The sequence below is a fragment of the Anabrus simplex genome, chromosome 3 (genome assembly GCF_040414725.1).
Source record: "Anabrus simplex isolate iqAnaSimp1 chromosome 3, ASM4041472v1, whole genome shotgun sequence".
Taxonomy (NCBI): domain Eukaryota; kingdom Metazoa; phylum Arthropoda; class Insecta; order Orthoptera; family Tettigoniidae; genus Anabrus; species Anabrus simplex.
Genome location: NC_090267.1, coordinates 287,517,099 through 287,543,670, shown reverse-complemented (window position 1 = coordinate 287,543,670; position 26,572 = coordinate 287,517,099). Strand labels below are relative to the sequence as shown.

Here is a 26,572-nt window from a genome sequence, read left to right as displayed (position 1 = left end):
AAAGCATACAATATAGAAAGCTCATAAAATTGATCAACAATAACATGACATTGACCATTGTTTGTTGTGATGTGCTTTGTGTCTTCTGCTGTCACTCATCTCCGATAGATGGGATTACTGCTGCATACCAAGTATAACAGCATGCCTGAATATTGGCGGGAAGTAGCTGGGGAGTTTGATCTCTCTCTTCTTTAGCATGCCATCCCTCTGGTTCATAAATCTGCTGATACTACTGGTACATAACACACTGGTTCTCATCATAGCATCCCAGCTATTTAATCCCTGCCCTGAGGCACTGATTAGAATGAACAGTGTGCACATTTAACGGAATAATGGCAGAGGAGTGTTCGCGGCTGTCTGCAGCCTGGTCATTCCAGCACTGGAACTTTGGACTGTTAAGATAGGCAGCGTAGTACTGTTTGATAAAGTGAGAAAATGTGCGGTTTTTCATTTGATCGGATCGAATATTTTGTACGATAACACTGTTTTTAATCGCTACATTCCTACTGACGTCATTGTAATGACAATGACCTATGCTGACTTCAGTTGGGAAAACCACTAGATAGTCTTTCTGAGAATTCCGTAGCGAAGCACGGGTACGGCAGCTCTTTAAAGTGCAGGGCAAGCCCAAGAGAGTTACGTTGGTAAGAGGTTATCAAAATATGACATTCTTACAAGAACTTTCGTACAACACAAACGTGCCATATATTAAACATAATGCACCATCTCCGTACTCTTCTTCTGCTTCTTCTCTGTCTTATCATTATGTCATTACCCACTCCATGCGATCTCCTGCTGATCTCTTCGTCTATCTTCTTCCTTCATCTAGTTTAATTTCACCGGGCGAGCTGGCCATGCGGTTAGGGGCGCGCGGCTGTGAGCTTGCATCCGGGAGGTAGTGGGTTCGAATCCCACTGTCGGCAGCCCTGAAGGCTCGGTCATCAGCACCGCTCCACTCCTACTTCTTCCGTTATTCTCTTTCTTGATCCTATCTCTTCTTGTTTTACTCAGAATATTTCTATAATATTCGGTTTCTAACGATTTAAAGATAAGAGGTATAGAACTAAATAAGGCCACAACACTAGTTGCAAATCGAGGATTGTGGCGACGTTTAGTAAATTCTCAGAGGCTTGCAGACTGAACGCTGAAAGGCATAACAGTCTATAATGATAATGTATGTATGTATGTACATTTCTGTTGCTGTCGTGTTGTTTTCATGTTTTTCCCAGCTTTCACATCCATACCGGTATTTGAGAATTGGGGCAAATATAATGTTTGAATAGGGAAGAGTGATAGTTGAGTGACAAAAGTCGCCGGCTTTTCACCAAGGTGGCTGCGGCTCCAATACCGGCCAATGCCTGTGGGATTTTTGAAATTAAAAGTCACGTCCTTATGGTTCAGATTCCCCGTCAAATTGGAGGTCCCGTGGCTATGATCACATATCAACGGTCACGTAGAACTATTAAGTTGTTTACAATTTTGAACAGCCTAAATGGTGTTATCCGTTGACTGAGAAAGAGTTTGGAGTTGATGGGGATGTTCCAAATCTGCTGGGGTTTTACATGTTCCGAAGTATGTTTAGGGTCATTATCATGTTAAAAACATGTAATTATCGTGAAAGGGCATTTTTGGGGGCGCATTATCTTTCAAGTTTTTCGCCAGTATATCTTTATACACAGTTTTGTCCATTCTTCCTTCAATGAAGTGTAGATTTCCCTCTCCTTGAAAGGACATACAGCCCCATGACAGAACGGAACCACCTCTATGTTTCACTGTTGGGATAGTAATTTTCTTTACGATACGTTTTCTCCAAACTCTGAAGCTTCCATCCGAACCAAAATATTTATTTTTGTCTCATCGGGCCATATAACTCGATCCTAAAAGTCTTGACCTTTTGAAACATGCTCCTTCGGAAACGTCAACCTCTTCAGTATGTTTGTTGCACTAATTAAAAGCTTCTTGCGTTGAACTTGGCCACGGTAGTCACGCAGATTGTGCCGTACAACAGTGCGCAGTTTTGGTTACACTTACCTTAGGATTACGTGTAATTTAATTAAAAATGCACCTTTCATCCCTTTCACTTAATTCCCTCTCTCTTAGTTTTCGTCTCAAACTGTCCCATGTCCCCTCCTATTTGAATTTATTGCTGAATACCTTTCACCGACTATCGTTTCTCATTTCTCTTCATCTCCCTTTAAGAGCAAGCTGGACAATTATTTTCTTCAGCCGGGGTGAATGGCTCAGGCGGGTGAGGAGCTGGCCTTCTGACCCCTCCAGGGCAGGTTCGATCCTGGCTCAGTCCGGTGATATTTGAAGGTGCTCAAATACGGCAGCCTCGTGTCGGAAGATTTACTGGCACGTTAAAGAACTCCTGTGGGACTAAATTCCGGCACATCGGCGTCTCCGAAAACCGTAAAAGGGTAGTTAGTGGGACACAAAGAAGTATTATTATTATTATTATTATTATTATTATTATTATTATTATTATTATTATTATTATTATTATTATTATTATATTTTATTCAGGTCGTCTGAGAGCTCTTTTCTCTTTACCAACTCGCACCAAAGCTTCACTGGAGTGTAGACAAGTGAGCTACAGGTAGTGCTGAGGTATAACAAGGCAGCTTGATGTTGAGAGGTGGGACTAACTTTATCCGACTCTACCAGAAAAGTGTTAACAAATAAATATTTATTTCACAAAAAGCAAATTGTTTTCACATTCCAGCTGTAGGAACAAAACTGTTACTGACTGTAATAGCTCTAGCATGAAGCTCAAATGACGCAGTGATACAGTCATACACTGATCCAAAGAGGTTATCATAAAATTATTCAGAGTAAACTTACCTGTATAGCCAGGCGCACATGAACACGTGTAGTCATCGAGACTTCGTAGCGAACAGGTGGCGCCATTGAGACAAGGATCCGAATCGCAGGCGTTGGCCACAGGAATCTCACAGAGGGACGCCGAGAATCCTATGGGACACGTACACCAGAAGGTGGGACTAGCTGTGGGGGACGTGCGCACGTTGCACGACCCCCCGTTCTGACATCGCGGTCCGGGCCCAGTGTGACACGGATTCGGATGTTGGCAGTATTCTCCTACGTACATCGATGTGCAGCTGCAACAAAAAAGACATTCACATCAGTATAAACATTACATCAGTTCCATAAAATTAGAAATATTTCCTGTTGCATAAAAAATATATTTATCCCAATAACCCCTCAAGTCTCATTCATCGTCCTGTCAAAAGTACACGTACAAAACTCTACTAAGACGCTTTCTCTTAGTACGCTATTCCTTGTAAGACACTCCTTTATCATCTTCTCATAAAAGCTGTAAAAGCCGGTCTGAGTGGCTCAGACGGTTAAGGCGCTGGCCTTCTGACCCCCAACTTGGCAGGTTCGATCCTGGCTCAGTCCGGTGATGTTTGAAGGTGCTCAAATACGTCAGCCTCGTGTCGGTAGATTTACTGGCACGTAAAAGAACTCCTGTGGGACTAAATTCCGGCACCTCGGCGTCTCAGAAAACCGTAAAAGAGTAGTTACTGGGACGTAAAACAAATAACATTATTATTATTATTATTATTATTATTATTATTATTATTATTATTATTATTATTATTAAAACCTGTAAAAAATGTCGCGCAATATGCACCTGTTTAACACGCTATCGCCCTGGAGCACGCTTATTTGAAGGTTTTCTCCAGACGAAGTTTCTTTACAGGCGCTTTGTGGAGTGCCTGTATTTTCGAGAACAGTAAAAAGAGGAGCCAGTACTGTCACGAAACCATACATTTCCCCATCCGAATTCCCAGTTGGATTTTCAAATGAAATTTACTATCACTTGAATCTTATCGAAAATTCGATTAGCATAAAACTACACGCTTTAAATAGACTAAATATACTATTATTAAAACATACGCGTTGTAATGCAAATGATCATTTTTTCTTTTACAATTGGCTTTACGTCGCACCGACACAAATGGGTCTTACGGCGACGATGGGATAGGAAAGGGCTATGAGTGGGAAGGAATCGACCGTGGCCTTAATTAAGGTACAGTCCCAGCATTTGCCTGGTGTGAAAATGGGGAAACCATTTTCAAGGTTGCCGATAGCGAGGTTCGAACCCACTATCTCCCGAATGCAAGCTCACAGCTTACTGTACGTGATCCTAACCGCGCAGTCACTCACTCGGCAATCGTATTTCTTCAGTGAATAGAAATATTTCCTGTTGCATTAAAAATAGTTCATGTTTAACTCAAAAACCATTTAAGTCTCGTTCATCGCCCTGCCACATGTCATATCAAAGAAATATTTTTTTCTTCTAACTTATGGGAAAAGACAAAATATTTCAGTTTCATAAATAGAATAAAATCTACCCACCGAAGTATAGTACTATATGAAATAATAACTCAATGATTATTAGTAGAATGGACCATCCGTCACCACCTTTGACCCAACAGACCCATTCAAATCTGGTTTCTCAAGAAATCACGGCGGCCTGGCTATAAGCACTAAATCAAGTAAGAAAATGTAGATTTTCTGGTAAACCTCTAAAAATTATGTAGTTATTTGTAACCCTGTATTAGTTAACATTTCAACAGGGGCGCTTTTTTCCGCTCAATGCGTATATTTATCCAGCCCGTTGAAAAGCGCTTAACTGAAGTTCTATGGTAGAAGCTCGAAGAGAAGGGGGGACGAAAACAAAGATGAAGCAAGTTTTCTATAACTTAATGTTGCCCCGCACGGCATGGGACCTTCATTCTTACGCCAACATGAGCCACTGTGACGAGGCTTTGAAAATCACGTACCCATTTTCCAGTAATTATTTTTAAAAACTAATCTACCAACTAAGCCACCCAGATCTTATAAAAGTGGTGCTATCTAGGCGGCATGACTATTGATTTCGATTTTGCTGCTATCTAGCAACAACAATGTTAATTCTAGTGAACGGATACTATGGTTAGTTAATTTCATTTTGTCGGGTGACACCGAGTGCGCCACCAGAGATCTGCAATATGTCAACAATGACATAGAGAGCCCAGATTTTTTACCCTCATTCAAAAATACCATCAAGCCTCCGTGGCTCAGACGGCAGCGCGTCGGCCTCTCACCGCTGGATACCGTGGTTCAAATCCCGGTCACTCCATGTGAGATTTGTGCTGGACAAAGCGGAGGCGGGACAGGTTTTTCTCCGGGTACTCCGGTTTTCCCTGTCATCTTTCATTCCAGCAACACTCTCCATTCTCATTTCATAGCATTTATCACTCATTAATAAATCACTTTGGGAGTGGCGACCCCATCGTCCTAATAGCCTATATCTGCTTCATTCATCACATCCCTGACCCGGTTAATGACTGGAAAACAGGTTGTAGGTTTTCATTTTTTCAAAAATACCATAAGGCATCAGCCGGGATCGAACCCGCAAATTTGGCATCATAATCAAAACATTTTATCACTGATCCACCGAGGATCATGGCAAGAGAGTGTTTAAAAAACCTGCAATTGATATTCAGTATCATCAACACCCCCGCCAACGATTCTTAAATTGCAAATGTCTTCCCAAGAAAGTCCATACCGATACTATACTGCAATATCTCTGGGCTAGGCGGAAGTATTGATCTTACAGCCTCCAATTTCCGACCGATAATATGACAAATGGAGTAGGCCTACGCACGGAAGTTTTCTACACAATAATAGCAAACTACCTTCCTTTCACCACCAACTAAATCATTCTTGGCCCATATTCCTCTCAGTGTTCCTCACCTATACAGAAGATGTCGAGTTTCCAATTCACGCTTCGCGAACTAAAGACAATACTTCACAAAACTAGACATAGTTTCTGTGCAATATACTGTAAATGACAAGTACCGTATGTAAAACAAAAAAAGCGCGGACATATAAAATACAATTAAAAAAGGACGCAAATTCTGCTAAGTACACCACCTTTTCTTAAGAGTTGCCCAACCGTGGAATATTAGCATTCCAGAGTGGAGCCGTCCACCTGTTGCTGGCGGCAGATAGGGTCTGTCACGCGCGCGCGCCGGGCGACACAGCGCTTGGCAATTGTCTCCACATTCCACCTGGAAGCAGCAGAGACGACGAAAAAGACACAAGTCGTCTTAGTTCTGCGCTGGATTTCAGACGTCGACGGCCGCCTCGCAAAACATACAAAAAGTCAGGACGTGAATGAATGGTTTCGTGGCAACAGTCCCAAGCAAAGAAGGTGTGTGATTATAGCAGATGTAGAATCAAAATACCGTTTGCCTGTAAAAGGACTTCCGGCAAATTCGAAGCAGAAATGTAATAATAATGCTTTCAGCTTTACGTCCCACAAACTATTTTTTCGGTTTCCGGAGATGCCGAGGTGCCGGAATTTTGCCCCGCAGGAGTTATTTTACGTGCTAGTAAATCTACCGACACGAGGCTGACGTATTTGAACACCTTCAAATACTACCGGACTGAGCCAGGATCGAACCTGCGAAGTTGGGGTCAGAAGGCCATCGCCTCAACCGTCTGAGCCACTCAGCTCGGTAAGCAGAAATCTACCCCCAAAATATTCACATTTGAACACTCAAGGGCCACAGAGGACCAAATTTCAGTGTTTCGACTAAAGACTATATAGAGACTTTTGACATCTGTCATCAAAGTGTTTACAGTATAACCCGCGCTTTTTCAGCACACTCACTCTATGAAAATAAAGGAGGTTTAGCTTCCTTCAAGTCCATATTCTAGAAAAGAAAGCCAAGCCAAGCCAATTCCGGGAGGCTTCCACTATTCGTAACCTCAGCACTAAATGAGACAATGTCCTGCAGTCACTGACCCGCAGGAATTAATATATCCTAGGTCTACCCGGACTTCACTCCCGTACAGGTAAGTACAGTAGGTGAATATCGTTTTGTCTGCGAGGTCAGTCATTCAGTCATTTCTTACAGAATATCGCTGATCGCAGTTGCGAGTTCCTTGCATTAATTTTGCTACACGTCGATCGCATTTAGCTTAGTATACTACCATTCCGGTAGGATACACCTCCAAATAAAATGTTCTATCTTCCATGGGTTACTTATCAAGAAGTACTTAAAAACTCAGGAAACTGAGAACTCTCATTGACAGTTTTGGCTTAGGTTCTTGTTCCTACAGCCAACCTAGTTACTTGGGGACTGTGTGAATCGGCTGCGCGGTTTGGGCCACGTAGCTGTGAGCTTGCATTCGGGGGATGATGGATTCCAACCCTACTGCCGGCAGCCTTGAAGATCATTTTCTGTGGTTTCCCATTTTCACATCAGGAAAATGCTGCGCTGTCGCTTCCTCTGTAATCCTAGCTCTGTTCTATTCCATCGTAAGGCCTGTCCGAGTCGGTGTGACGTAAAAGAAATAAAATATAAATTAAAATAAACTACTTGCACCTTGATCGACGCACGACAACGGATTATCTTGACGCAATACAGGGCTGATGAAGTAAGACCCATTGGAAGTGAGCGTTCTCGACCCGGGTTGACAACACAGCGACATGGCCAAGAGGAACACGATTCTACCAGCGGTCGAACCTCACGAGTTGCGTCCCACCTAACCGGTCTCACGCCCTTTCTAGCGCTGTTCCTTAATGAACTACGCTGTTCAACCTAACGAGCACTGTGCCACTGTTACAGTCCAACAAGAAGGTATACGGCATCTCTCTGCATTCAAAACTATCGATATTCATTCATTCATTCATTCATTCATTCATTTAATATATTTTTGCCCTTATGGACAGTGTTTGAACTCGAATCTCTCACGATGACACAATTTTCACTTCTTTCCCTTCTTCTTCTCTTCCCAAAATCTCTCCATCCTTTGGCTTTGCTCCTGTTTCCTTTGCTCTGTCCACAATGTTCCTGCCTTCTTCTTCTTCTTCTTCTTCTTCTTCTTCTTCTTCTTCTTCTTCTTCTTCTTCTTCTCATTTACGATAAATTTTGTATTCCTAATTTTATTTCTGAATTCTTTTCTGTCTTCTGCCATTTGCCTGTTGATCCCCACCTGCCCTTAAGTCTTCCTCTACTTCATGATACCAAAAGATTTTCTTACCGGGCGAGTTGGCCGTGCGCGTAGAGGCGCGCGGCTGTGAGCTTACATCCGGGAGATAGTAGGTTTGAATCCCACTATCGGCAGCCCTGAAGGTTTTCCGTGGTTTCCCATTTTCACACCAGGTAAATGCTGGGGCTGTACCTTCATTAAGGCCACGGCCGCTTCCTTCCAACTCCTAGGCCTTTCCTATCCCATCGTCGCCATAAGACCTACCTGTGTCGGTGCGACGTAAAGCCCCTAGCAAAAAAAAAAAATCTTTGTAAGTCTGCTGTCCATTCTCTGTATGTGCCTATAGAAAGTTAGCCTGCGTTCCCTGATCATGTCTGTGAGTCTGTCAGTGTGCTGGTACAGCTCTTCGGTAGGTTGTTTCATCCATATGCAATCTCTGTGCATTGGTCCACATATTTCCCTGAGAATTTTACGTTCTATTTTTTTATGCCTCTGTGATACCTGATGCTCAACTTGTGGTCGTTTATGACGCATACAATGCTTCTGGTAATACGACTGTTTTGTAGTGTCTAAGTTTTTTTTTTTTTTTTTTTTTTGCTTGGGGCTTTACGTCGCACCGACACAGATAGGTCTTATGGCGACGATGGGATAGGAAAGGCCTAGGAGTTGGAAGGAAGCGGCCGTGGCCTTAATTAAGGTACAGCCCCAGCATTTGCCTGGTGTCTAAGTTTGGCCTGTCTTGACATGCTTTTCTTCTTATAGTGTGACCATGTGTGTTTGTATGCTTTCTGCAGTTTTTTCGTTCGTTCCATGTTAGAACGCCTTGTTTGATCCTCCTATTTGTATGTATTCACCCCAATTTTTAAATTTTTCAACTTTTTACGGATCCATATACAGTATGCATGCTGTGTACATTGTTGTTCTGTCGTTCCATGTATTGGGTCTTTTCGTAAGATATCTGTAGACCTGTTTTGGCAGCTATTTCATGCAAGCGTTCCAGTGCTTCCTTTGCCTCCTGTGTATTATTGCTGAGTATGGCTATGTCATCTGCAAATGCCAGACAGTTTATTATTATTATTATTATTATTATTATTATTATTTAATATTAGTAGTAGTAGTAGTAGTAGTAGTAGTAAATTCATTCCACCTGTCTCCTTCCGTATTCGTTCTCGATGTTATTCTTTTCTCTCCTGTGTCGATGCCTTTCCCGTTTTTAGCTTCTGCTTTTCTCGTAAACCCTGGCATGTTTAAAAGTTTCTTCTTGAGTGGGACACGCCCCAGTTCGTTGAGATCTCTTTCTACCTCATTGAACCAGAGCCTTCTCCTGAAAGTACTTAATGATTCTAATTGGCCAATCTTGGTGGGCTCATTCGCAACAAGTGTCCATTATCAGTATTATTATTATTATTATTATTATTATTATTATTACCCGGACCCGCGGTCTTAGGTGTAGCGGGCCTGTCTTTTACCCGGAGGCCTAGCGTTCGATTCCCGGCAAGGTCAGGAAATTTTACCTGGATCTGAGGGCTGATTTGATGTCTACACAGTCTGCATGAGAAGAATGACTAAGCTATTTGACGGTGAGATAGTGGCCCCGGTCTGAAAAGTCAAGAATGACGGCCGAGAGGATTCGTCGCGATGATCACACGTCACCTCACCTCGTAATCTGCAGGTCTGCGTGTTGAGCGCAGCAGCCGCTTGGTAGGCCAAGGCCCGATGGGTATTAATATTATTATTGTCACCTCTTCAGTGTATCCGGAGGCCCGGAACTAGCAGATATTTAAGTGTGGCAGGAGAGCTGGTAAGCGGATAAGAACGTAAGCTTTACATGCAGCGATGGTCGTCGGGTGTTATGGAGATAATTTTCCGTGGTTCCTCATTTTAATATTAATATTGGGTTTACGCCCCCATTAACTCCTGTTACGGTTTTCCGAGACGTCGAGGTGCCACAATTTTGCCCCGCAAGAGTCATTTTATGTGTTCAAGATAAAATGCGTGCTACAATAGTCTGGCCACATCCAACGGGCAGCACCTGGAACAGTTGTCAGTACATCCTATCGCATTGGCTTTGACGGCTAGCGGCCGCGTGGAAGGCCCCAGCAGAGAGAATCTGCGGTATTCGACCACTTGATGCCAGCACCAAGCGAAGTGGGGATCGAAGATTCTAAGACCAGGCCCACACCAGTGGGACAATATCAAGATGATGGTGATAATGAGGAGTTCCTGTATGTGCTGGTAAATCTACCAACATGATGGTGACATATTTGAACACCTTCAAATACCACCGGACTGAGCCAGGATCGAAACACCCCCACCCTCTCACCTTGGGGCCAGAAGGTTACAGGTCAACCATCTAAGCTCGGCGAGTTCCGCATTCTCACACAAAGCTAATTCTGGGGCTGTACGTTAATTAAGGCCACTACCTACTACTACTACTACTACTACTACTACTACTACTAAAATGTTTTCATTCCTCCCCTGAAGGAGGAGGCGGGCCTCTTAGACCGTAACGCCGTATGGCTTTTAGTGTCGGGATGTGTCCGAAGACTTCGGTTCGCCAGCTGCAGGTCTTTTGATCTGACTCCCGTAGTCGACCTGCGCGTCGTGATGAGGATGAAATGATGATGAAGACGACACATACACCCAGCCCCCGTGCCAGGGGAACTAACCAATTATGGTTAAAATTCCCGACCCTGCCGGAAATCGAACCCGGGACCCCTGTGACCAAAGGCCAGCACGCTAACCATTTAGTCACGGAGCCGGACAAAGGTTAAAGGAAATAAGTAAAGAAACGACAAAGATTGCAAGTACAAACAGGTGAGAGGGTATTCACAAAAACGAATGCACGGATAGGAATGAACACGTTCAATGAAGCTGTGCGGAACAACCAGCTTTGAAGGTAGCCATAACGGGCGAATGAGAAAGATGAGCTACTTGGAAGAATGAATTTAATGGCGTGTGGCTACCGAAGAGTCTGTGGGGATGATACATTCTAATGCTGAAGACGACACACACATATCCAGGCCTCGAGCCAATGGAATTAACCAATCAAGGTTAAAATCTCCCGCCGACCGGGAATCAAACCCGGAACCCCTTTCACCAAAGACCAGCACGTTAACCGTTTAGCCATGGAGCTGGACACTTGGAAGAGTAATAGACATTAACATGGAGATAGAGCAGCAATATTATGGAGGAGTTTAATTCATTGACAGATAATTATGCACAGCATGCGCGACACTGCTTAGCCCATACGGTGAAAGCGTGTTCCGTTCACCTCGGAAAAACGCAGGTTCGATCCCTTGTCAAGAAGTCGAGAAATCAGAAACAATACTTCCACTTCTGGAGTAGCACATGACCCTGGGTCCACTCAACCGACACCAGAAATGAGTTCCAGGTTAATTCTTGAGGGCAAATGTGGCAGAGCATAGGACTCACCACTCTATTCCACTTCGTGCCGAGGTTACAAATAGTGGAAAATCTTCCACCCGTACGCATGTCAAACTAAATGAACAGTCCATCATCGAGTACAACAGTGTGACTGAAATTACTACTTCTCACACCCCAGGGCCAGTCTTAAATTATAAACAAGACAATTTTCTAATTTCCTAACCTATATTTAAATGGATGTAGGCCTATGTTCCAGCATAGCTCCGGAACTCACGACCTATTCCAACCAAACTTGCTACACATATGAGTTACTACATGGGAAAACATACTATGAGATAACAACACCCCTAGGACTCCTAGGAGTGGGGCGAAGAGAGGGCGACATTTTAAAAAAATAATCGAAAACGGCCAATATTAGTGTCGAATCTAAAGGTTTCGGGTTGACTGAGATGAACTATGACACTCCGAACGCCGTTGAAGTCCAAGTTCAGCCGCCATCGGCATAGGGGTGATAATTAAAATGTCCAAAATGACCGAGATCAGTGTGAATCCATAGCTTTCGGGGTCGCAAGGCTGATCGGTGACAATCTCAGTAACAGTTGGAATCATGTACTTGATATTTATAGCGCGACGCGAAAATACATACAGTTACCACTTATTTTTTTATTAAAGGCGTGAAGAATAAAATGTCATACGCGGGCAGTGTCGGATAAAACGGCTAGTCGTTTATAAAGCATGCTGGTAAATCTAATCCAGCACGTCTGCAATATTTTAAGAACCTTGATTCGTATGTTTAGTTAAGTGCCTACTTATATTATGACGACCTGCAGTCTTGAAGTTAATAGTTGAACATTTTCTGTTTGCTTGAGAAATCGGACATGTTCGTTGTTGTGTGAAATACTTTGGAATATACTTGCTTTTTAATGAAATTTTACGAAATGCATAAAAATAAATTAATGTTCTCGTCCTGAGGTGGTGCAGTTTTTTTCATACCCCCAACGGAGATGAGCTGCATGTACCTTTTCAACCAAATACCAGCCCTCCTGCCAATCTTAAATTTCTTGCAATACTGGGGAACGAATCCCGTTCTCCCAGTACGGCAGCTAATAAGGCTAACCATTACATTACAGAGGCGAAGAAGAAATACATGAACAGCGAACAGAGGAGAATGTAAGTTCCACATTTCGTTACCTTTCAGGAATTGTCCTGTTTTAATTGGGCACCCACAGTTATTTGAAGCTGTCATCCACTGGATGTCTCCTCAATACCAGCCAGCAGACATGTTCTGACCTCTGGCATGGGGAGTGGCATGCAACACGACCTGGTATAATTTCGCCCCACATTGCCCATTACAGGCGAGCTGAACGTGCGCCTTTCCATTACCAGTGACCTGTGTCTTGTATCTCACTACTCTTACACAAGGAAATCAGAGCCTGAGAACACAAGGAATCATTGGCTCGTCTTCTCTATTTTCCAAGACATTTTTTATAAAACTGAAAGCCTACCTTAAAAATGCCAACGCCTTGTTGAAAGGGTAGCGTGCCTGCCCCTTATCCGGAGGCCGTGTGTTTGATGAGTGGCACCAGATGAGACAAGGTACACCCATTAACAAAAGTAGTCAGTCAGTGTAATGTTAGTGTTGATAAGTTTCAGTGACTTACGAGTAGTCCATCACACTTTGTTTTCTTCCGGCTCAGTGATATTAAAGAACTCGAGGCCTTTTATGATTCTTCTTTTTCCTTTATTCTTCAAATGATCTTCCTTCTGTTTTTCTATTCATTTCGACATCTTCTTCATTATCTTCCTAATCAATAAAATATAACGACCACGCGGATTTTGAGCTTATAAAACAATTATGACAACCACCACCATCGCCAGCTACTTCATTACTATGGCGAATAAGTATTATTACTACGTCAGCGATGCTCGCCGTTGTTGGAATTGTCAATAAAAACATTCGTGAATATATCCACTGTTATAGCTCGTATCATAACATTTCATCAAACATAAAATATTTAAAAATCAATTTTCTATAACTATCGTTCCGGTGTAGAAAACCAAGAATAAGGGCCGAGAGGATTCGTCACACTGACCATGCGTCACCTCATAATCTGCAGGCCTTCGGGCTGAGCAGCGGTAATTTGGTAGGATTGTAGTGCCATGGGGGAAAAATTACTGTCCTTGTGTCATTTTTTATAGCACTAATATTTCTGGAGGTATTTGGAAGTTTGCGAAGAACCTAATAGTAGCGAACATGTCTGTTATTATTCGAAGAATGAAAGTGCATAACGCGGTTTGGGTCACGTAGCTGTCAGCTTGCATTAGGGAGATGGGATCGAACCCCACTGTCGGTTTTCTATCATTTTCACACCATCCACGGTCGCTTCCTTCCCACTCCTAGCCCTTTCCTATCCCATCGCCGTCATAAGACCTATCTGTGTCAGTGCGACTCAAAATAAATTGCAAAAAAAAAGCATGCAAAATAAGAGATCTGAAATCATGTTTTACATAACTTCTTGAAGTAAAGTTTTTCGAAACAGTTAATATTAACGGATAAATCTGATATCCTGTTTTGGTCCCCAAAATACTGTTACATTACTGTACACTAATCAAGTAATATATACCCTAGTGCAATCTCCGGATATATCTGAACTTGAATACCATATAATTAATCTGCCGTTGCTTATGGAGGTGAATCTGTTACGGTGAGAGCAGGTACAATCATGGAAGATAGTGCTAGGTCGCATGATGCTAACATTTTTCGCAGATTCCTGCAAGAATGGAGTGGTCATTCAGATGTCCCAACCTGAAACCGATCGAGCAACTTAAGCAAAGCATCCGAGCGAGATATCCACCACTCCACACACTACAAGCCCTTCTTTTTTTCTTTTTCTTTTTTTCTTTCTTTTTTTTTTTTTGCTAGGGGCTTTACGTCGCACCGACACAGATAGGTCTTATGGCGATGATGGGATAGGAAAGGCCTAGGAGTTGGAAGTAAGCGGCCGTGGCCTTAATTAAGGTACAGCCCCAGCATTTGCCTGGTGTGAAAATGGGAAACCACGGAAAACCATCTTCAGGGCTGCCGATAGTGGGATTCAAACCTACTATCTCCCGGATGCAAGCTCACAGCCGCGCGCCTCTACGCGCACGGCCAACTCGCCCGGTACAAGCCCTTCAAGACGCCCTTTTGGAAGAGTGAAGCCTCAACTGAACGTGCGAATGAGAAGGCGCTGTGAAGCTCTTACCCATGCGAAGTGTTGCAATACTCCTTATTAAGACGCGTAATTGCCACGTAACCATTTTCGTGTACGACCAGGGACCACATTGTTTCTGACACGCTGCACAATGAAGTCGTGTACTGAGTGTCCAAATAAAACTTTTCATTTGAATATGTATGCGTATCACGGAGATATGAACATGTAAAAAGGGAGCAAATTTACTTTTTGAGCAGTATATTTTAGAAGCCCACCCTCCCACGTTTTGGGAACTCCGTAGGAATTTTCGATTTTCTGCATCCTTGCGAGTTACGGGCTAATTGCATGCAAACTTGCGCCTTCCCGGGCCCTCTACTCTTTGAGATATTTTTGTCGACAGATAACTGGCGAACTGCGTGCTTAAGCTCTGTAAGTTGGGTGGCCTAAGACCAAAGGCATCACGTGCTTTGGAGAAGTACATTTTCAGTCCAAACTCCCGATGTGTCGGCAACCACTGGTTTTCTTGCGCAGGGGGCCGATCTACTCTTACAACAGACGAATGGTACAGATTCATATTTGAAGTAAACGAGTCTTTCTACGACTTACTAGATGGAGGTTAAAGAAATGTGCATGAGGAGAGGGGTATTTGATGTCATTATGCCTTCGCTCACAGTAGAGCATTAGCAAACGTTCCGGTTGATGTAGTTTGTTACTGATAGGAGCAGGTGAGTTATACTAATGGCGCGTTGGTGGATATGTTGTTAGTCTATGGGGCGTATAGGACAATGTGTGGAACGTGAGGGTGGTATTTTCCACATATTTTGTAAAAAAAAAAAAAAATGGTACCGCTCAGTTATGAAAATGCAGCATATTTACATTTATCTTCATTTTATCACTCGAGACTTACTCCGTCAAAGTAGATCGTCCCGCTGCACAGGTAACGCAGAAACTTTACCCGACACGTCGTTGGTCTAGACTGCAAATCTACATCTCCCAACTTACTGAACTGTATGTGTCTGAAGCACGCTGTATACATGCGAGTGTTTCTTGTTTTGTTTCTAACCACTGAAGCATAGCAAAACAAAGTCATCTCAGTACAGGACATGAAAGCCTTCGGAGCTCTCCGTGACATACGCATTAATGGTAAGTGGGATATAGTGGTTAAGCTCTCCAGAAGTGGAAATTTCGTTTCTAAATATTTCCAATCCCTAATAAGGAATCGAACCCACGATCTTCCAGGTGAGCCAATACCTTTCTACCCGCCAAATGAATTTATAGTTCGTTAATTGACGATCCACACCAAAGTATTTTTGGAATATTATAACGTGTTGAACGATCAGAAAGCCCAAGTTGTTATTTTACCTGTAGCACGCCTGATAGTCATGATCGTTAAGGCGACAAGTCTTTATGACCTAACACCGTGGTTAACCAGTTCTGAGTCCGTTATGAAAAAAATTGCAACCATAATGTTGGCCGGAAGGATAGGAAAGTTGGTGGCATACAACGCCTAATTACTAGATTGCGTGCCGTAACTTTGGATTCAATTCCAAACCACTCCGCAGTGTTCTTAAGAACTAAGAGCAAATGACGCTATTGGTGGCGGTTTATCCGTCAGATGGAGACGTTAAACCCTGAATAGACCCCTTGGTGTTATTCCACAGGACAAGTCTAAGTGCCGACACCCTCTTCCTAGGTCATTATCTTTCTTTCTTTCTCTCTCTCTCTCTCTCTCACACACACACACACACACACAGATGCGCAGGCCGCTTGAAGACATCACCTAGAAAGACCTGCGCCGGGCCTCTCCCGAGGCACACATCAAATATTTCTACTCTACCCACGTAACGTTGAAAAATCTGGCTTCTAAACAAATCTTTAAAATGCGCAGTCATCAATTACGAAGAGAACCCCGCCCTTCAGCGAGTGAAAGTTGGAACAAACACTTGAACATTTGCAGATATTTAGTCAATGCCGAGATTTGCACATTAGAAGCGTATAAAATATACACTTTCAAAGAGAACCGATAATTTCATATTCTATACGTGAGTCGAAGTCTAATATTAGAAACTTGATATGACTATATGCTGACTGGGAACTTACAAGAAGTGAGGCGTGTCCCTTTTCCATCCAGCTGACATGTGCGCCAAGTTCGCAGACACGCGCTAGTAAACACGAAGGATGACGTCACTCCCTTAGATCCTTCTCGGAATTTCAGAGAACACTGATATTATGCATGCTAGGTCCTTAGCACATGAATGCCGTATCATACTCGCGAAATGCCTTGGGAACAGAAATACAGACCGTAGCTTCTGACTGTCCGTTTCTGTAGCGACCTCGCCTCCTGAGCTGAAGATTGGGGATCGACTCGCGCCGCACGCGGTTGACATTTAAGAGTGCAGAAATATGGGACACCCATTTCAGTAGATTCATTCTCACGTTAAAGAACCCCACTTAAGGGCTTAATTAGAGCATCACAGCGTCGCTATTAAGATCGCTGGCAGTTTAAACACACAGTATTGTGATGATATAACGTTTAACCTTCCCCCCCACCCCCACCCAAAAAGCAATTCTTGAGCGACTCCGATTCTTAAAATCAAGCTCTGGATAGTTTATTAAAATCCGGGTTTTCTGAGTTAAGTAACAACGGCTAGGATCAGGCTGTGGAAGGGCATTTGCACGGTGCCTTGCCCTGGAGAGTCTTTTATAACAAGCTTAAGATATTAATGTTACTCTAAATAAATTAATAATAATAATAATAATAATAATAATAATAATAATAATAATTCCTCGTGGTGCAACATCCCATTAGGGCCTTGGCCTGCCGAAGGACTGCTGCCCAGCCAGATGGCTGCGGATTCTGGAGTGCGTCGCTTGACGTCATTTTCAGTCTTATTGCCTAATCTTTTGATCAGGTCCTCTGAATCTTGTATATATTGTAGTTCCTCGGTTGGTCTTACGAGGCTAACTGAATCCCATTCCAGCCCTCCGTCCAGAATTACAATCCCTACACTTGTTGGGATCGAACCGAGGACATCTGTGCTAACACTCTCTCTGTCACTCTCTCTCCGTCTCTCTGTCTCTCTCTAACCCTACACCATGGGGCTGACACAATAATAATTAGGGAACGGATTTTTATTTAAATAAATGTTTTATGTAAATATTTTCTTTATTCTGCTATATACACAAATTGTTAATTTCTTTATTCTACTTCTTTCAATTCAATCCAAAATGTCATTTCAAACATTATAAATATAGTATTAACTAAAAACAACGTAACCGGGCGAGTTGGCCGTGCGCGTAGAGGCGCGCGGCTGTGAGCTTGCATCCGGCAGATAGTAGGTTCGAATCCCACTATCGGCAGCCCTGAAGATGGTTTTCCGTGGTTTCCCATTTTCACACCAGGCAAATGCTGGGGCTGTACCTTAATTAAGGCCACGGCCGCTTCCTTCCAACTCCTAGGCCTTTCCTATCCCATCGTCGCCATAAGACCTCTCTGTGTCGGTGCGACGTAAAGCCACTAGCAGAGAAAAACAACGTGAATGCATTTCTTTCTTAAATGTATTGCATATACAGTCATGGGGAAAAGTATACGTACACCTAAAACGTTAAATAATGCTGTCGTTTGTAGTTGACGCATTGCCCATTGGCTGCTAGAAATTTCACTATTTTTCTATATTTCGGTATTTCGCGAAACATGAATATGAATACGTACCGGAAATAACAATAGTACTTTAGAAATGTTTGTTTTAATAAAAGTATCATCCAATAAGTTCGAAATATAGGTACATAAAAAGTACTTGTGCAGGTGGTTTATCTTCACATCGAAGTCCTTGATGACACCCCTTGCAGCGCAGGTAAGCAGTAAAGGTCACGCGCGTCCTGTACCAAGTCGGTTGTTCTTCAGTCGTTCTAAACAACAAGTGACACAGTCACTCAGTAAGATGGGTCGCAAAATGAAAGAAACAACAGAAGAGAAGAGAAGAGAAGAGAAGAAGTATAATCCGGGTTCATAAATCCTGTAAATCGTTTTGGGAAATATCGAAACTGTGAAGAGACCAAGATCTACAATTCAGGGAATTATTGACAGCTATGGTGACAGAAAATCTTTCAAATATGCACGTATATGTGGACGTCCATGCGAACTAGACGATCGAACTAAAACATCAATCCTTAGAAAAATTAAGAAAAGTCCTAGAATCAGTGCTGCAAAACTGAGGTCTGAACTAGGAAATTATTTAAATCTTAATGTCTGTGCTTCCACAATTCAAAAGTTTTTATATACGAATGGGTATCATTGTAGAAATGCCAAGCGAAAACCTTTAATTACCCCAGCAAATAGGAAGTAAAGACTACAATACGCTACAGACTATAAACATGCTTCTCTAGAATTATGGGCTCGAGTTATATTTATGGATGAAAGTAAATTCACTATTTTTTTCAAGAACATGGCAAAAAGGCGTGGAGGAAAAAGAACACAGAACTGGAAGAAAAAAATCTGCTTCCTTCAGTGAAGCATGGTGGATATGGTTTAATGGTTTAGGGGTGCATGAGCTCAGCTGGAGTAGGGACCTTAGAATTCATAGTTGGATATAAGGACTGTAAATACTATATTGAAATTTTGAAGAAACATCTAGTTCTAACAACTAGCGCCGAAAAAAATGGGTCTGGGTAATTATGTATTTACGCAGGATAATGATTAAAAGCATACTGCCCTTGATACGCGATTGTGGATTTTATACAACACACCCAAATATATGGTAACCCCCCCCCCCCAATCCCCGGATCTGAATCCGATTGAACATGTGTGGGCTTATCTCAAAGAGAGACTAAGCACAAAAAGATTTCATCAAAGCCAGCTTTGAAAATGTCTCTTTTGGAAGAATGGGGTAAGATTGAGCCCACCTTCACCCGCAAGCTAGTTCATTCAATGCATAGGCGGCTTGAGGCCATTGTAAAATAAAAGATTGCCAACAAAATACTAAATGTGCACTAAAAATCAGTGGGGAATGAAAGTAAAACCGGACAGTACGAACACTTCTTTATGAGTATGAAATCATGGTATTTTCATTTATGTGTTAATGACAGAGACGTCTATTAATTTTATGTTTTATGATGTATATATCTTTATATAGTGTATACAAAGCTAACCTATTGATGTTATACAACGTACATGACAATAAGTGCACTAAATAAAGTATTTTTGTTTCAGTAATAAGTGTTCAAATACCTTTTACTATGGTTGTACTCGACTATATGTGCTGGCTCACTCGTTCTCCCTTTGAAGGGCAATCCTTTATCTATGAAATGAACCAATGCATTTGAATCGAATGTTCTTAGGTTATTAGCTTCGCAATGATTGACCCAGACTGCTTACACAATACCGGTACATAAGGGAATTGAATGTTGATCTAACGACGAAGGTGAGGGCAAGTGTTCAGTCTCGTTTGCAGCAATATGTTGCTGAATGTTGTGAAATTACTACAAGCGACAGAAAAATTCCATTGTCAAAAATGCGGGAAATCTGTTAAATGCCGATCAGCGATCTCAAGTCTTGCAGCATTGAGGAGATAGTAAACACAGAATGGCCGCTTCAGTTGCAAACTGTACATAAGTCATTTTAAGCAAAGCAACTTTCACTTCAGACAAGCAAACAAACAAACACCATGGCACTACAGCCCTGATGGGCTTGACTTACCAAGCGACCGCTGCTCAGCCCGAATGCCTGCAGATTACGAGGTGACGCATGGTCAGTGCGACGAATCTCTCGGCCGTTATTGTTGGTTTTCGAGACCGGTACCACCATCTCACCGTTAAACAGTTCGTCAACTGCAATCACGTAGTCCGAGTGGACCTCGAACCAACCCTCAGGACCACGTAAAAATCCCTGACCTGGTCGGGAATCGAAATCAGGACCTCCGGGCTAGAGCCAGGCGCGCTCGACCGCGGGGCCGGCAAACTTCCATGTCACACTCCCCATTTTCAAAAATTCCTAATTAGTATGCAAATTTATGTACAGCTTTTCTCGCATCTGATATTCCTTTGCCAGACTGACGCACAAGAACAGCAATCCTATTATATTACGAGCTCTCACGTGAGACTGGGTGGATCTGTACTAAATAAGCAGAGGCACGGAGATCAATAACATAATCTATAGTTTACCTGGGATCGAGGAGAATTTCAGCTGCTCTGATAATGAATACAGCAATATATATGAAACGTCGGCAATCTGTATATAATAAACAAACAATTGTGAGACAGTCCAACCCGGACATAATGTGTTATAAAACATGGACGAGTGTTTATATTAGATCTACGTCTTTACGTTAAATAAAGTGTACGTTAAGACTGTGTCATCAAACGTCCATATCTGTTAATTGCGTGTGTTTATTTATGGGACAAAATATCGTGTACCTAGCAATCCGCTTCCTACTTACGATCTTCAGGTCACACGAGGTGAGAGACAGGTGCCCCGGCCCTTCACCGGTCACATGACGTGACAATCAACGAGGGCCAACAACACGATTTATTAAGCATATCGAGGCAACAGAGCCATTCACCACGGCTATGTGTCTTAATCTAAAGATTGTGGGATAGGCCGGCCGGTTCCGTGCTCCATGTATGGCTGGCAAGGGTTAAGGTAATAGGCCACGGGGGCCTCTATCTCTGGGCCATCACTACCTAGCTTCTTGAGAACGCCTTCAAGCATCTGCAGGGAGATTCCTGAGTGTCCGCTAACATTCCAGGATTCTGACACATGTCAAATGGCTCGCAAAGGGGTTAATGTAATTTTCAAACCAGGAAGACGTCGACATAAATTATGACTCAACGTAAGAAGTTATGCACAGCACAGATTGCATGCCCAAATAATTCACTTGTTCAGGCGAGGAAACTGAATGAACCCTCTGTAGATGGCGGTCTGCAACTACTTCATTTAGAAGTACTCTTATCAGCTTCATGTGTGTATGCTCACTGTTATATCTATATGTATGTGTAAAGTTCAGATGTCCCAAATGGCAGATCAAACAAGATCTTAGCTGTGCTTACATGTATTGTATGGTCAGTCATTTAGCAAAGATTACAATGAACTAAGTTCCAAACCACTTCAGGAAGCAACCCAGGCCTCGCTTAAAAGTAGCTCCACAATTAGCTTCTGCACCGTAAGAACTACAGTATAGCTGCTGAAACAAAGACTGGACCGGGCTAAGCGGTTGAGATTGTAGAGCCCTGGCCTTCTAACCATTCTATCACATTCAGTGCCGAGGTTACGGAAAACAGAAGCCCTCGCCTCCAAAGGGCTTCAGTGCCTTTGTTTTCTTTATTTTGAAGAATATCCCCTTTTAACTGAATGAAACATGTCGTCCTGTAGCAATCATTAAAAATAATAATAAATGTGATCACTGCAAACAGGTGGTCAACTCCACAGGTTTCAGTAGAAGCCCCCCATGAGTCGGCAAACCGCTTCCCGGAAGCGAACAGTTTCTCTGCGGACATCGACAGTAAACACAACACACTACCCCCTTTAACAACAGTACTGTACACTATGAAGACAAGCGGTAACGACATAATGATCGTCAAAAAAGGGTGGTTATCTTCCAATTCATAACGGAATCATTGATTGATACTGATGATGCAGGCTACGTGTACTGCATGTGTTTTCCGAGTACGGTTTGATGAGGTCAACAGTTCCATTAACTTGCTGTGCATTGAAGTTGCATGGTACTTAGTATTATTGCCGTAAGTAAAATAATGTAAAAAAGAAAATGCAATGTTTCTGATGCCGAGTTCGAGAAAAAGTTTCTCTACAAATAAGATTGCGTGTTACCACGTAATGGGTAGACTATATTATATTAAGAATGGTGAATATGATCTCCATGGAACTCTGGAACTTGCAGGTCTCCAGTCGGATGTTGTAACCATTCACACTACAATAGTAAGAGCATTCATCCCCGTGATTTACCCGGAAAGATGCGGGCCGGATTAAACATACCTGAATTTGACAAGAGAAGTAAAATGATTCAGATTTGGAAATTTGCACGAAATTCTTTCATGACTTACCTCACCCGCAGTAAGTATATTCCGAAATGATAACCTGTTCTAATTGCAGATGTATATTTCAGTATATATTTCAAACACTTGAGATATTCCAACAGTATACATTAGGAAAACTTCTTGCACTCGGTTCATAGTCATGGTAGACATGACAGCCTGTCTCAGTATACCTGTCAATTATAGACTAATGCCTATTGTTCACGGTAAAACGTTTCGTAAAATTTGTTGTACAATTAATTTTATAAAATGTTGGTGAAACAAGTTGTGTTGCTCACGGTAAAAGTATTTTATAAAATACGTTGAAGCATCAGGATGGCCATCTATGAACTCACTTCTGAACTAAGATTTATATGTGATGCCATCTATCGATAAACTTTTAAGCCAAGAATCAGCTGTTCAACTTACAGTGTGTTTGAGAGCATGGCTCCAACAAACAAAGCAAAACTTGCTGCTTTAGCTGCAATTATATGTTGTACAGTGGTAAAAAGGAAGAAAAGAAATGCCAGGAAATGCTGGACTCAGGATTGGATCAAAAGAAGAGAAGAAGGTAGAGGATAGCTGTCCTTGGTCGAAAATTAGTTGAGGTTAGAAGACCAGCATTCATATAGGCATTAGGCGAGTGTGTTTTCTGCCTCTCTTCTTGCATTTCTGTTGTGGTAAAGTGGTGTTTTAACTTCGTAAAAACAAGGATATTTCTGGTATTCGTCAGTAAAACAAACACTAACAGCTCCCTTAGTCCACCCGGATCCTACCATTTTAGAAAGAAGTGTTTGTTTACAATCGAGCTTCACAATCTTCTCACGACGTAGCGCGAACATCATCGTGATGTCAGCTTCGCTGATTGGTTCGTTTCGTAAAATTCATGTTACTGAATGGAACATGTCCTATTTTATGAAAAGTTTTATCGAATGTTTTATAAAACTTGAATTTGACCGTGAGCAACATAAATTTTACAATAATTAAATTATTGTACAATAAATTTGACAGAAAATGTTACCGTGAGTAACAGGCATAATTAGCTGGAATAACGAATATTCCGTAATGTACACTAGGCAACCCTCTCAACACTAAAACTGATGAGTTACGAATTTGACGACAGAAGTAAAATGATTCCGATTCGGAAATTTGCAGGAAATTCTTTCATGAGTGACTGAAACAGCGCAAAGGAAAGAGAGGGCCTACGAACGAGATGAAAACGAAAGGCTTAGCAAACAATACCTCTGGGGTCGGACACGAGCAAGTGCTGACCAAACGAGGTCGGATAAGAATACTGATAACTAGGAGGCTGGAATAAATTCGAAGCAATGACAGACTCATTTAGGAGCCACGTGGTCAAAGGCACGCTCCAAAGTTGATAGCCCCTGAGGGTATAGCCCTTTCCGTCGCCTTGTACGACAGACGTTCTCGTAGATATAATGTATGCACCTATCCACTGCAGAAAATAAGTTTGAGCCAAACGATACGTAAGAGAACAAACATATCTTAAATTCATACACTTAGCAGCAAACTCAGTTTCCAGCATTAGCAATTCGTGAGAACAACTGGTAAGATCTTCGAATCAGTACAAGAGAAGCACACTGGCCCCTAACACCTCGACATTCCAAGATGCAAGCAAGAGCTCCGAGCTACCGACAAGAACACCACACGGCGATTGTTCCGATAACAAGAGTGCTGTAGTGGCTGAACATCGATCAAAACAACATTTCTACCGCCCTGACAGCCCATACATTACTAGAGAAGGCAAGACGCTATTCAACCAGTCTTCGAGTACTGAAACTGACTACGGCACTTCATATTCCACAGCAGAGATAAGTTAGCAGAGACAGTATCAGTCCAAAAATTTCAAACGAGAAATTAGTATGCCTAACTAGATAGTCTTGAGGTCTCCGTAACTGGTACAATTGTCCTTGTTGCTTGGTTTAAAGGGCCTAAAACGTTGCGGTCCACAGCTCCGTGCAATGTCCACCTCGATAGTGCATCGGTTAACACTATTAGCTATCCTCCTCTGGGGCGCGGATTCGATCACTGGTACTGCCACAAATTTGACAGAAGGACTGGAACACGTTTAAAAAAGAGGTAGATGTAACTCACCTCCCTGGCGGGTGTACCTGAAAAGAACTGCACCACTTCGAGGAGTACAAGGACACGAGTTTTACTTTTAGCTCCGCACATCTGAATTCTGATAACTGTGAATGTGGTGACTGTTTAAATAGTTTATCTGGCCTTTCGATTTTGAAAGAAGCAACGTATGTAGCCTATACATTAGGGAGGAGTTAAAGAGAATGGCACTAGAAGCGCTGTTTTTCAGAGCCCAAATCGGGGGGTTCGATCCTAACTCAGTCCGATGATATCTGAAGGTGTTCCAAGTAATATCAGCTTCGTGTCGGTAGATTTACAGGCATGGAAAATAACTTCTATGGAGCAACATGCCGGTACCCCGGGTACTCCAGAGACCATTAAAAGTAGTTAGTGGGACTTAAAACCATCTTCAGGACTGCGGACAGTGGGGTTCGAATCCTCTATCTCCCGAATGTACGCTGACAGCTACGTAACCCAAACCGCGCTGCCACTCGCTCGGTTTCAGTCGTTCTATTCATAATCTGACCATATACTGTCTATACCGACTTGGCAGAAAAATAATAAACCATTCCTAAGCTTGAGGCATCCAAATTCACTAGCATGAATTTCTTGGCTCCTCTCAAAATACAATATGAGAGGACACCTACTAACATTAACCCGGGCCTGTGTTTGAGGGTAACTCGATTCATTTCAAAAGAAATTCTAGGCAGAGTTGACACGCCTGTTGGACATATCCTGCTGCAATATCCAGCAGGACTTGAGTACGTCAAAAGTGGATTCTGACATCCTGACGCGAACCACCACCTGATATAATAGTGCCCAGTCACTTTCTTCTCTCCACCAACACAGTTTCTGTCAAACATTTTGCTTCGCGCGCATAATGAACTGAATTGAACACAATTAAAATGAGCAGCCAACAGTAACACTTTAAATGAACCAACAAAAAGAAATGAATAATGAATTCCTGATCCGGCCTCCTTGAGAAGGTTTGATGGGAGAGAGGAGGGTTCACATTTCTTAACCATGTGATGAACATGCGATACTCTGTCTACTTTTTATGTCAATATTCTCTCAGGCACTGTCATAAAGTGTCCAAGATGGCCGCTACACGTCTCTTCAAAGGAAGAAAAAAAAGCGAAGGACGGAAGACGAGAGCGATCCAAGTGGAGGTCCTCCTCAGGACAAGTGAAGGCTGAGAAGCGCATTTGCCCCGTCATGCTTACATACGAAAAACCATGACCAGATGTATAGAGGCTATAAACTAGGAAATCTCAATTGCAAACTAACATCAGATTTTACTGCAAAGTGTAGAAAGCTACTACATGGGTAAATATTCTAGAAGTACAATACTTTCAGAAATAAAATGCCTACAGCGAATTGTCAACAAGACTAGGAGGCAATACGGAACAAAACTGTAAGTTAAGGGCTTCGGGCGACATTTGCAGTGGACGAAATTGATACGTGGTCGCTCAAATGGTTTGGGCACTTGGTCCATATGGATGCTGAAAGAAACTCTAAATAACACTAGACGATAAGGAACCAGAAGAAAACGACGCCCACGAATGGCAGTGAAATTGCAACAGTACAGAGGAAACGCCCGAAAAGAAGCACGACGACTAGCACAGGAGAGGAGTGAGTACGAGGGCCCGATGTCGAGGAGCAGAAGTGGCGAAGAAAAACAGTACTTATAGTTTAGAGGTCAATACCACTTCATTACTGATTATTGCTCCCATTAACTACAAATATCCACCTCAGTGCAGATATTACGGTAATACAGGTTATCACATAGCTTCTAAGGTATTTTAAGCAAGCTCTGCATAGGACTTCAACTCCACAGACAACACCAAACA

General features: G+C 42.5%; 1 protein-coding gene across 1 annotated transcript in view; it reads right to left on the bottom strand.

Moving 5' to 3' along the window:
• N (neurogenic locus Notch protein) overlaps positions 1-26,572 on the bottom strand; it is a 518,735-nt gene that overhangs the window by 184,555 nt on the left and 307,608 nt on the right. The window contains exon 3 of the mRNA XM_067143095.2: positions 2,845-3,119. Within this exon, the coding sequence (XP_066999196.2) occupies positions 2,845-3,119 (275 nt within the window). The remainder of the gene's footprint in view (positions 1-2,844; positions 3,120-26,572) is intronic.